The sequence below is a fragment of the Chanodichthys erythropterus genome, chromosome 15 (genome assembly GCF_024489055.1).
Source record: "Chanodichthys erythropterus isolate Z2021 chromosome 15, ASM2448905v1, whole genome shotgun sequence".
Taxonomy (NCBI): Eukaryota; Metazoa; Chordata; class Actinopteri; order Cypriniformes; family Xenocyprididae; genus Chanodichthys; species Chanodichthys erythropterus.
In genome coordinates this window covers 7,612,096-7,625,896 of record NC_090235.1, presented here as the reverse complement: position 1 = coordinate 7,625,896, position 13,801 = coordinate 7,612,096, and the positions used below count along the sequence as shown (strand labels likewise).

General features: G+C 35.5%; 1 protein-coding gene across 1 annotated transcript in view; it reads right to left on the bottom strand.

Annotated features, from left to right (window-relative positions):
• Positions 1–13,801, bottom strand: part of LOC137037100 (glutamate receptor ionotropic, kainate 5) — a 56,975-nt gene that overhangs the window by 22,004 nt on the left and 21,170 nt on the right. The window contains exons 11-14 of the mRNA XM_067410895.1: positions 12,613–12,816; positions 7,416–7,529; positions 3,933–4,042; positions 3,630–3,803 (exon numbers count right to left, since the gene is read on the bottom strand). Of these exons, the coding sequence (XP_067266996.1) occupies positions 3,630–3,803; positions 3,933–4,042; positions 7,416–7,529; positions 12,613–12,816 (602 nt within the window). The remainder of the gene's footprint in view (positions 1–3,629; positions 3,804–3,932; positions 4,043–7,415; positions 7,530–12,612; positions 12,817–13,801) is intronic.

Below are 13,801 nucleotides of genomic sequence, written 5' to 3'. Positions count from 1 at the left end.
TAAAGGGCCACACACCCTGAATCGGCTCATTTATAATGATGCCCCAAAATAGGCAGTTAAAAAAATGAATTAAAAAAAATCTATGGGGTATTTTGAGCTGAAACTTCACAGACACATTCAGGGGACACCTTAGACTTATATTACATCTTTTAAAAAAAAGTTCTAGGGCACCTTTAAATTGAGCATACAATATAACCAAAGCCCATGTAACCGGTAACAAATGGTAAGGTGCGTGGCTTTTCTGGACGCTTCAGCGAATCACGATGGCTCTGGATACACTGGGCCAGCTAACTCAGTGTATCCAGTTTTTTATTAGATGAAAAGCTCACAATTAAACCCCATGTAGATAACCTGGTAAAAAAGCTGAGAGTTAAACTGCGTTTTTATTATAGAAATAAGGCTTGTTTTAATTTAAAAGTAATAAAGGAACTTGTTGCTGCTACATTTTTATCTGTTATAGATTATGGAGATATTCTGTATATGCATGCAGCAAAGTGTGTTTTATGTTCACTAGATTCTATTTACCATTCTGCTTTACGCTTTGTTACTAAAGCTGAATATTCTACACATCATTGTACTTTGTACAGTTTATCAGGTTGGCCTCCACTCTCAATTCGTAGACAGCATCACTGGCTTATTTTTATTTATAAGGCAGTGATAGGACTGTTGCCTTCTTACTTATCAGTTTACTCTTTGGTAGAAAACAATAGATACAATCTCAGATCAAGCAATATCATTCTTTTTACTATACCTGCTGTAAAATCTGAATTTGGTAAAACTGCCTTCCGTTACAATGCCCCTTCAACCTGGAATGCTTTGCAGAAACAGTTAAAGCTAGGCACTATTATCCCACTTAAAGCTGCAGTAGGGAGTTTTTAGAAAACGCTGACTTAGCCTGAAAATTTGATCAAGCACAACTCACAGGTCACTCCCCCTTGCTCTCTGCTGCGCTACAGCCCTCCCTCCACAGCCCCCCAGGGCCAAGCAAGCAGGGCCACCGATGACGGCGGATAAACAGTCATGGCACATTCACTGGTACGGACGAAACATCAACAATATGATTTACATTGACTATGGTCTGCCCATACTTTGACTACAAACTTGGTCCTCAAAACATTACGTATTTTGCAATACAGGTAATGTAACTATATGACGTTGCACTATTTCTATTAGTAATAAGTAGCTAGTAAGATAATATAACGGTAATTAATGTTACAGTATGCAAGTAATTATTCTATCGATATGTAATGCTAAATAAGGTTTGCTAGTACATTATTTTAGCAACATGACAAGCCAGTGAATTAGTAGGTTTCAATAGTTGCTTTGCACAGTGCGTGACATTTTATCTGTATGTTATGCGGCTAGAGATTTGACACTGAGTCAATGGGCTCCGACGCGGAATTCACACCCACAGCGACTTCGAGGAGTCAACGGGCGGGGAGAAGAGGAAGCATCAGGTAGGGGATGGGCAGGCCTGTTTTGAAATGATCTTAGTTGTGTAGTTCTTAAAAAATGAAACAAGTCAAGCAGGGATACTTACTTGTCAAGCAGAAATGTGGCTAACTCTGCATCGGTTTTTAATCTTTTCAGGACACGTAGCTCCCTCCACCTCGGAAAAGCCGCTCCGATATTTACCCTCGTTTTATTTTGGGCTCTATCTAATTCTTTCTTTTTGGCTTTTTTATCATCGTCATCTGTCTTTTTCCGTTTACCCGTCTTTATTTTATGAGCAGGTGCCACTCGAGGAATTGGCCGTTTGGATTGTTTTTCCGCCATAAGCAAAGCTGCGGCACACCAGTAATCTTGAATTTGAACACCTGTACGCGCTGGCGCTGTGCACGAGAGGGGTGTGATCAGCGCGCACACGAGCTTAATTGACACTGCTAAGACAATCCTCCTGGCTCTGATTGGTTGTTTCTTACCTGGAGCGGTGTATTTCTGCAAATGGCAGTAGGACCACTGGGAGGAGCCAGAGGAGCTTGATTTTTTCACAGATTATCTGTCACATATTCTACTGTCAGGACATAATGACAGGTTTAACAAATATGTAAAAAATAATTTTTACAAAAGTTACCTACTGCAGCTTTAATGATTTTAAATTATATGTCACAGAAACCTTCAACTATAAGTGTGATTGTATATAGGCTGCTGTTCTGTTTTGTTTTCTGCCTGTCCTGGTTATTATGTTATTGTGTCATATTTTGTTTGTTGTTGTATTTAACTTTTGTTCTTGTTAGGTATTGTTGTATGGCTTATGGGGTGCTGATACATTTTTCTTTTTTAAGTGCTACCTTTCTTGGAGAGGGATCATTTGAAAAAGAGACTATAGTCTCAATATGACTTCCCCTGGTTAAATAAAGGAATAATAATAATAACCAATCTGAGCACATTGCGTATTTCGGAGGGAGTGGCTTCATAAAAGCAGGAAGTCAAACGAGCCGTTCAAATGATAATGGAAACAGAGGTGTGGAATGAAGGTAAAATATATGAAAAATACAGTGTTTTAAAAAAAAAAAACTGTGCCCCAAAAACACAATCAAGCCTAGAAAAAAAACATTGAACCACCCCTTTAATAATAATAAAAAAAAACAAAGATATGACATCCAAAGTATGTATGGTAGTACATCTAGATCACTTTTATTGAATCCAAAAGGTTTTAATTATATTTTGCTACATATAAAGGTATTTTAAATATTTTGAAGTGTCAAAAGGTCATTCGGTTTAACCGTCAAAAGGCCAATACAGTTGTTTCATTTGTGATTAAAGTATCTTAAAATGTAATAAATGTATATATTTTTTTTATTCTGGCATAATTTTATATCATTATATATCAACATTGTATCAAAATTGCAAAATTGTATCAAAATTATGTGTAGAAGTCGTTGCTTTGTTATAAGAAAGAATATCTGGAAAAATTAATTTCACTGATGTCTCGGAGTAACCAATATAAAGGGACCATTTTGGATCAAGTCATGCCTTTAATATCATGTCATTCAGACACCTGCCAAGGACCACATGGTCATGAAGCAAAGTAACTAACTCTCTTTTAACTATTTGAAAAATTCATGTTTTCACTCGCTCATACACATGTCTCGAAACATCAGGTCATTTGGTACAACCGCTATAAAACATGGAAAATGTTGTAATATTTTAAAAACTTGTACTAAATATAAAGTGTTTGATTGTCCCTTTGCTAGCTAGCTAGATATCAGCCTGTTAGAATTGTTTGATAATATCGTCATAACCATAACCAAAATTCGGTATAACCAAAAGTGTCATTTGGTAAAACTGAAATTTTGGTTAAACCCAATGACTTTTTTGGTGACAAATTTTGTCCTTCTTGTAAAAAATTACAAAAGCAGTGTTAATTGATTATAAAAAACATATTCTTATTGTTAACACTTAATTAAGCTAAATTATATCTCCATTATGTTTTTTTTTTTATTAAAAAAAAAAAAAACCCTGTTTTGTTGATATCATTTATCAAACCTTATTCGCCAATGTGTGCAGAACCAGCTTGTGGAGATACTCTGTGAGAAAGAGTGTCTTTAATGCTCACAGATTCACATGCACACTTACTGCATGGTTTCTTACACCTCAAAAGAAGTGTGAACCATCCCCTCACTTACCAAACACCACTGACACAGCGTGTGGACAGGGCCCGGGGCATGATCTCTGAGCCCTGCTGCATGAAACCACCGATCGGAAACCACAGGCTGTTCCCTAGCGTGTACTGATTCTCCAGGAGGTCCTTGCGTTCCCGCCAACATGGGAAGGGGTTGTACCACTCATATGGACTCAGCCTGATGGAGGGAGAGAAAGAAACAAACAATGAAACAGGGAAAGACTACTGTTACCTCAGGAAGAACGCTGGACTGTGAATATAATGATATTCAAAATAGATCTGTGTGTATTGAGTGACAGTGTGGTACCTGGCAGCCAGGAAGAGTACACAGCTAACGGCCAGATAGGCTAAAAGCATAAAGAGCCAGACAGCTGGCGAAAACGGATCCAAGAAGGAGAAATAACCTGGCTTCCTGCCCTGTAGAAAGCACATAAACAATACAAACAATGCTTTCACCACTCCCACAGAAACTCAAAACAGCTAAAAGCTTTTCCTGATACAATTGCTGTTTGTTATTATTTTGTTTAGTGCACCTTTTCATATGCAAAGATTTGGTAAAAGTTTGTTATTGATACAGACAAAATATTATACACAATTTTTTCATTTATGCATTATGCATCAGGCAGGTGCTTTCATCCCAAGCGACTTACAATGCATTAAAGGGATGCATGTCTTCTCAGGAAAGCGACACCCTTACACATTTGCACCATGCTTTGATGTTTAAGCTACTAGAATGCAAGATTTTCTCACAAGATTGTTAAACGGGAAAATCCAACAAAACAAAATCTTACAAAAATTCTTTACTAAACACCACCTGTTGCCCATAGGAATGTCTTACCCTGATTCACTATGGTAAATCTACTATAAGTGTTAATATTTTAGACCTGTCGGGATGGTTTTCGCTGGAAATTGCGTACATATGTCACTTGCCCATGTGTGTCTCGTCATATAAAACACAGAACAGAGAAGATTCTGCTGGCAAAAAGAGAATGCGACAGAGCTCGTAATAAAACAAGAGTCAACATTGGCTTGGCTTTTCAGAGATGGTGAGAACTGAGGGATTTGAAATGTTGTAAAAGTGAGTAATTCATGAGGTGAGTAAGGTATTTTATACCTTACAGATAAACAGCTATAATTGCTATATGTAGCTCTCTAGCAGATTTCATTGTTAAGCATTATCTATTGAGCAGGGTCATTTCATTATGGTTGTTGTAGCACTGTGCTGGAATTTATTTGCAAGGAAGTACCGTGTCTATTAATGGGTTTAGCTACATTAATGTCTTCAGTCAGCTTGAAATCCTTTCCATCTAAACTGGTTCTATCTCTTAAGACTAGTAATGAATGTTTTATGAGCTGTAGGATTTACTCACAGTCACGCAGCGCCGAAACACAACCATATCAATGTTCTTTTTGCAAAAATTCATGCAGATTTGTTTTTTAACCGCTAAAGGAGCAAAAGTTACAAAGTGTACATTTAATAATAATTGAGGAAAAAATGAATAATAATAACAACAAATAAACAATAATAAATAATATATATTATACTAATAATATTAGTAATAATATAATAACAATAACAAAATAATAATAATGTATTATTATTATTATTATTATACATATTCTTGAAAGGTTTTGTGAGATTCAGGGAAGAATATCACATAGTCAATGATAGAGGTGGACAACATGACAAAAATATATCACGAAAAATCTAAAAATTAAACACTAGACTTCACTATATAAATTATACATACAATGATTCTTATTAAAACTACTGAAGTTATTCAGTGAAGAGCAGTAAGACTTTTGTTGTTTGATTAACAATAATGACAAGGACAGCAGGTTTATTACGCTGCTGTCACTTTAATACCTCATGCACGGATCTAACATATTCTGTAGACACGCATCTGGTTTTCTCACAACTGTGTAAGTTCACTTAAAGGTGCCCAAGAATGCTTTTTCACAATATGTAATATAAGTCTAAGGTGTCCCCTGAATGTGTCTGAAGTTTCAGCTCAAAATACCCCATAGATTTTTTTTAATTAATTTTTTTAACTGCCTATTTTGGGGCATCATTAACTATACACTGACTATACACAGCGCACCGCCCATTTAATTTGCCTGCTCCCTGCCACACGAGCTCTCGACTATATTACAGCGCATTTACAAAGTTCACAAAGCTAATATAACCCTCAAATGGATCTTTACAAGATGTTCGTCATGCATGCTGCATGCATGCTTCGAATTATGTGAGTAAAGTATTTATTTTGATGTTTACGTTTGATTCTGTATGAGTTTGAGGCTATGCTTTGTGGCTAACGGCTAATGCTACACTGTTGGAGAGATTTATAAAGAATGAGGTTGTGTTTATGAATTATACAGACTGCACATGTTTAAAAATGAAAATAGCGACGACTCTTGTCTCCGTGAATACAGTAAGAAACTATGGTAACTTTAACCACATTTAACAGTACATTAGCAACATGCTAATGAAACATTTAGAAAGACAGTTTACAAATATCACTAAAAATATCATGTTATCATGGATCATGTCAGTTATTATTGCTCCATCTGCCATTTTTCGCTATTGTTCTTGCTGGCTTACCTTGTCTGTGCACAGATCCAGACATTAATACTGCCTTTCCTTGTCTAATGCCTTGAACATGAGCTGGCATATATGCAAATATTGGGGTCATACATATTAATGTATACATACATACATAAAAATGTTTAACCGGCAAGGATTTAAAACGCATGCAAATAATAAACTTTTGGAATTGTGATTAACTGTAATGTCAAGTGAGTGTAAACCTACCTCAGCTATAACGTGATGTGAATGTACATCGTGTTGTACAGTATGTTAGCACGGAGGTGGCAGAACTGCAACTGATAAAATGCACTGTAGCATACAGTGATATTTCTTCTAAAGAAGATTGTGGATTAATTGTCCACAAACAAAAATCGTGATATCACACACCCCTACACTGTAAAAAATGACCGTGATTTTAACAGTAAAAGACTGTAAAAATGCTGCGGTGAAAAACTGTCAATTGGTTTACAGAAAGTTTCCGTACTATATACGGTGAATAACTGTAATACTGTAGATCTAACGGTACATTATGGTAAAATACCATTAAATTCACAGTTTTTGGAAGTGAAAATAACAATTCATTGTAAAATTTACAGTGAAAAAACGTAAATTGACATTCCCACAATTCTCTGCATGACACTTTACATTTGATATATTTTCGTTGAAATAACTCTGTTTCTTCTTAGTTTTTTCTCATTTTTTTCTAATCAGTTATGTACATTAGGGTTTTATGTTACATCTAATGTTGTTTAAAATTTCATGCATGTTACCATGATGGTGTTTAGTGTTTGTGTGAATGACACTGTGTGCACCTTCTATATGTTAGTGTTGTCCTTCTCAGCTTGTGGAAAATCTGCTTGTGATGAACTTTGATTCATCATGTGACTCTTATCACCACTGTGTTTGGTGACTGTCAGTGTATTATAAAGGTACAAAACAGATATTAGTACTTCATTAGGTTGGTAAATTAACATTATATCAGTTAATGAAATACGTTATTTTACCTTAAATTTAACAGATTTTTTTTTTACGTTGCCACTGTATTTTTTACGGTAAAGTTCTGGCAACCACGGCTGGCGTTTTTTTACCGTAAATTTTACTGGGATTTTTTTTACAGTGTAGTCAATGATAATAAAATAATTTATGATATATAAATACCAATATAGTATGCAATCACAATTCAGTATATTATAAAGGTCTTACTATGTGGACGCGGTATAGGATACTGATTCCAAGGTTCATGAAAGGTTTGGAGAAATCTATGACCTTTTCCCTCTCTGATGTGATTGTAAATCCAGCCACTGCCAGATCTGCTTTCTGCAACAGAGAGAAAGAGGGAGAATTAGCAATACTAGTTTGATATAGTACTCTCAGTTATTTTGCTGACTGATGCAACGTTTTCGGTAACCAAAATTACATTCAAGAGGTATTTGCCACCCATGATTTCCGATAATAGGGAGCTTATTGAAATAAAGTAAAACAACAAATACAGTGTACAGTGTAGATGATCTCGAACAGACATAAAATACAGCAAAAGCCACAAAACTCTATTCCGATTTTGATTTATTTAACACAAAAAATAAGTCTGTGGTGCTCTACTCATGGATTAGCTTATAAAAAAAACCTTTAAAGAAATGGCTGTCATCTTACCGATTAAAATCATGCATACATGTACTTCCTCTATAATTTGAAACCATTAAAATTCAGCCAAGTTCAATCACTGCTGAAATTTGTAAAGATCTAACACACAAGAAAAAAAAAAAAAAAAGAAGACCTATAATCATCCTGATGGACTTCTGGTATAGCTTCAGGGTTTCTATTACATACTGTAACTTGGAGGTGCTTTACTGACAGATAATAACTACCAACCCCCTCGTTTGTGGTGATAATTCAGTGATGTTGCTAAGCACTCATTAGCATACCGCTGTGTCAGTTGTACAATGTCTGACTCGCATCAGGCCTGCAATTTAGTCGCGTGTAGTTTGTGCTCCACATGTATTCCCGTGCTAAACATTGACCTTGGTTTCCAGAAGCACTCGAGAAGAAAAGCGTTTGACATTATCTGAGGTTCATTGATAAAGACAAGGAGTGGCAGAGGAAAGAAAAAAGGAAATTTAGCACAAGGAGAGTGAGCAAAGAATTGAAAAAAAAAGGAAAGTCAAGGCTGGACAGCTGGATGGATGAATGGACAGATAATAAAGGGATGTAAGTGCACTGAAAGAAGCCTGGTTTGATGGAAGAATTTGATATGAGAGTCCTTGGGTAAAAGGAAAGAGATTTATTTATTACAGGGAAGGAGAGAGATAGAAAAACAGGGCTAAAGAGTGAAAAACAGAAAGAGAGAGGGGGAGAAATAAAATGATGGTCCTTGAGAGAAGTAAAAGATACTTGTAGGGGAAGGGGTGATGAGGAATGGTTAAGAACAGAGAGTTGGTAAAGAGAAGGCTTCCAGCGAGGACACAGGGAATATTGTGCCCTTGAGAGATGAAGGGAACGAGGGATACGGAATGAAAAATGAAAGGGGAGAGAATATAAAAGCACAAGAGGGAAAGTTCCAGAGGAAGGAAATGAGTAATAATGAATAAAAAACCTCAGTGTGGCATTATTTTGCCCTTTTTCTTTCCTCCTCGAGGAGGAGGGGGTAATAGTGCTAGGGAGGGAGTAACTATTGTTACAGTAACGCTGTTAAACATAACATTTTCTCTGTAGCGTGATATTAGCTCGGCTGTTTTTAAAGTAATGCATTTTGTAAAGTTATTTTTCTGTGAGGTGCAGTTTCGCAAGATAAAATGCTATTTTTTTCACACTGTGCTTTACAATGAGCTTTACAGTCAAACAAACTCAAACATTCAAAAATCACAACCTTCATTTAGTGTATATATATAAAATGTAATGCTGTACTATATATATATATATATATATATATATATATATATATATATATATATATATATATATATATATATATATATATATATATATATATATATATATATATATATACACACACACACACACAATAATTGAAAAACATGATTGGAGTATTTGTTTATATACTGTAAAAAAATTATTTTCATGATTTGTTATCAACTTTTTTTGTCAAATCAACTTAGACAATTAATGTGGTTCAGAAAACAATATTTTGAGTTTCTATTTATTAAACCAATCTCCATTGTACTAACTCAAATTTTAAATTTCAATGAACTAAAAATTTTAAGGCAACCAGGTAACTTATTTTTTAAAATTATACCAACCATACATTTTTACAGTGTAGAAACTTTAATATTCTTATTATTTTGGAGCCAGATTTTTTATTATTTAAAAAAGAAATTACTCCCATAAAGGGGTCGTGACATGAAAAATCAAATGTGCTTTGATTTTATGACATATAAGCAGTTTTTGTACCATTAAATCATCCTGCAAATTTCACAGCTTAAAACGTCCTCCTCATTATAAACGAAGCATTTATTTAATCAAGCTTCAAAAAATAGCTCATAATTATCACAAATGCAGGATCTGTGATGTCACACAGGGAAATACATTTGCATATAACTGCCTCCAGAGCAAGACATCAACGAATAATTTTACATCATTGTACCATAGGCCACGTCCACTCGTGTTCACTCGCTTAAAGGCTGTGAGTGTTTTGTCGCATCAAAAGTAAATAGAGCCCATTATAATCACTGACACTGTCTACACTGGATACAGAATACAGATGCGCGTTCAGTTTCTGACATACTTTGCGTGCTTGAGTCTGCCGACAACAGGACAAATGGAAGTGTGAACGTTCGCTTTGACACGTCCAGTTTAAACAGTTTCTGTACAGACTTCCGAAGGATCCCAGCATCGGAAACATGGCTTCCTGGATCGCGTCTGAGGATTATATGTTTGTTCGGAGCATTTTGTTTTGTAAACGAGGCACAGTGTTATGGAGAGTTTGCAAAGAAACTTTTGTTGAAAGATGAAGCAGCCAACTGTATTGAATTACAAACCTTAAAGGGATAGTTCACCCAAAAATTATTTTTTTAATTCTGTCATCATTTACTCACCCTCAGGTTGTTCCAAACCTGTATAAATGTCTTTGTTCTGTTGAACACAAAGGAAGATATTTTGAAGAATGTGGGAAACAGGGACCATTGACTTCTATATATATATATATATTTTTTTTTTTTCCTACTATAGAAGTCAATGGTGCCCTGGTTACAAACTTTCTTCAAAATATCTTCCTTTGTGTTAAACAGAACAAAGAAATTTATATAGGTTTGGAACAACTTGAGGGTGAGTAAATGATGACAGAATTTTCATTTTTGGGTAAACTATCCCTTTAAGTAAAAGATTTCATAATGCATTGTCTGTAAATGATGGTTTAATATGGATAATGTTTTCAAAACACTTACTTGCGTGCAATAGCGTGTGGGCATTGATACTTTTTCCTATGCGATGATGTTAGCCAATCATAACAGTGGCCGTTAACTGTCAAGCCTTAAAGAAGCCACCCCTTAAAAATGGATCATTTCACACAGGGGGTCAGAATGAAGGATGAAAATAATCATTGTTCCACAAATATATTTGTTTTTTTGTGCAAAAAAAAAAAAAAAACCTTCATTAACATTATAAGTGAACCACTAGGAACACATTAAAATAATAGAAAAAAATGAATGTCATGAATCCTTAAAAAGCTTTGCTATTGACCCCAAAAAGCTTTAATGTAATTAGCTACATTTTATCAAAAGATAATAGTCTACTTTGTCAACCTGAGCTATTTAAAATCATGAGTAGCTTGTAGCATGTCAAGCAAAGTAATTTCCCTAACACTAGGGGTGATCAATAGCTGTTCATTCTGCTTAAAAAACCCAAGTGTACCCCAGATATCTCTCAATCTGCTTAATTACTGCCTAATTGATTACTGAGAGATAGCTTTGTAAACTACATTCAAAGGGTGTCATCAAACGCTGGTGTCAAGGAAGAGCGTGTGAGCCCATGGAGAGAAAGATATGTGTGCATACACAGTTTACATACACAGTAAATACACCGACACATGACAACTGTACACCGACTGCAGCAGCTGTAATGGTATAATGTCATGGAATAATTAGAGACAGAAGGAACTGATTAGAATGTGTGAGTGTGTTGGTGTATTTCAAAGGGACTTTGCAGAGACCTGCCCACACTGGGGTTAATAGAATGACATTACTGTTCTTATTACTGCCACCATTATTTTTAGCATTAGTGCGAATTGCGCTAATATCTGTAATCGTTACTCTAATGGAAACATCAGCTGGCAATGGCCCAATGTTGAAATCCTGCTAGCTGCATCCAAGCATGTAAACATATAAAAGGCTCTTACAATTTTTAATAAAATACAAATTTTCAAAGACAATACTTTCACCCAAAAATGAAAATTATCCCATGACTTACTCACCCTCAAGCCATCCTAGGTGCATATGACTATCTTCTTTCACACAAACACAATCTGAGATATATTCAAAAATATTTAATGGTAGTGAATGGGGGGTGTGATTTTTCATAAAAATAATCCGTACAGCTCCAGGGGGTTAATATAGGCCTTCTGAAGCGAAGCGATGGGTTTTTGTAAGAAAAATACCCATATTTAAATCTTTATTAACTATAATAACTAGCTTCTGGCAGACGTCCTAACGCATCGATTTGCGGCAGAACAGTAACCCCTGACACATTGACAAACGCGGAAGCACAGAAGATAGAGCAAAACAAAACACCGGTCACGAATTAGAAGTCTAAACAGAGAATTTTAAGGAGAAATATCGGAGGATTTCGATATAAGAGAAGACGAGCTTGAGTTTGTTGCACAGCCCTATTTGTTTAAACCGCAAGAGGTGTCTAAGCTTATGATACTCCTACGTCATACATCGCATCAAGTGTTATTCTTGTGGCACAAGTCGACTTGCGCAGTATGTGGTCATCTGCCGGAAGCAAGTTATTTTAGTTAATAAAGCTTTAAAAATGGATATTTTTCTTACAAAAACCAATCGCTTCGCTTCAGAAGCCATTATTAACCCCATGGAGCTGATTGGATTATTTTTTACGATGAATGGATGCCTTTTTTTGGGCTCCAAAATCTCCCACCCCCCATTCACTACTATTATAAAGCTTAGAAGAGCCAGGATATTTTTAAATATATCTCCAATTATGTTCGTCTGAAAGATGATAGTGAAGATGATTAAATCATGGGATAATTTCCATTTTTGGTCGAACTAGCCCTTTAAGGTATAAGCAGCTTCAATAAAGATAAAAGAAAATAAAGCCTGTATTGTAAAAGCCCAGTCATTTTATTGAGGTTCACTGTGACTGGAAAGCGTCTCTGATTTTACACAATGTGTCCACAGAGCTTAATTATGGACGTGTGCGCAGGCATGCATACCCTGTTGATTAATTCTCCCACCATGCCAGTCCATGACCCATTAGGCTCTGGAGCTCCATACAGGCCGTCATCCACCAGCTTGATCCGGAACGAAAACTTCAGTATGTCTGCCAGCTCCCGCAGCATATCCACACAGAATCCCTCATACTGATCGTTACCCTGGAAGTCCTGGTAATTTGCCTTGCGCATCACGTATGGATTCTCCTATAAAACAGGATGAAGGTAACATTTAACGCTGTACTATTCCACTCTAAATTTCCATACAGTGAAGCACCATAAACTCAATGAAAGTCAAAAGCCATACATTGGAAGTGGCATTTTGATTGGTGTTAAGCCATGAAATGGCAGTAAAATCCAGTGAAACGGTGCTTCCTTAGCCTTGACATGTGAAAGTACTTTTTTGGCTGCAGCTTCTTGGTTTGAATGTATTATATTTTTTGAATGTATTATATCAGTATGATGTTGCCTGTGGATAGCAAACCTTCTTTTTTCTTCTTTTTGCAAGCACATGATGCAAATAAGATGGTTAATAATGAAGGGATGACTTGTGGTTGTTTTGATTTAAAAAAAAACACAGAACAAATACAAGCAGTAAGCTATTTTAAAACAATTAGAGTCAGATACATTTGAATGTTTTAGGGAATTGCTTAAATGTGTTTGTTGCCTGGAAGCAACATTGTATGACAGTGGAATTAATAATAATGCAGTGAATATGGATGCAATCACTGAAGGTGCTATATAAAATATTGCAACTAGTATATATTTTTAATTTAATTTACTCATACACTCTACTTTCATAATGGAACAGAGTGAAACAGTACAATCTATGGGAAAAAAAGCAATAGTTCTTTATGTTATCCATCTTAAATTGAGCATGAGCATGAGCTAGAACAATGTGCACTGATGATTTTTTCACAGTACGACTGGGAAAGTGCATTAAGAAAGTAAAAAAAAAAATGATTTGATGTTGACTTTAACATTACTGTACATTCATAATGCATTCAACAGAGGAATGCAGGTTTGCTTAAAGTGTTAGCCAAATTTCTGACGGCAAAAAATGTGTCTAGTCTGAATTTATGTTTGAGATTGTCAAACTGGAATCTACAAAGCTCTTCATACAAATACAAACTCAAGAAACAACATTATTATACTGTATAAGCTATGTGTAAGCAAGCAAGGCTTATCAGAG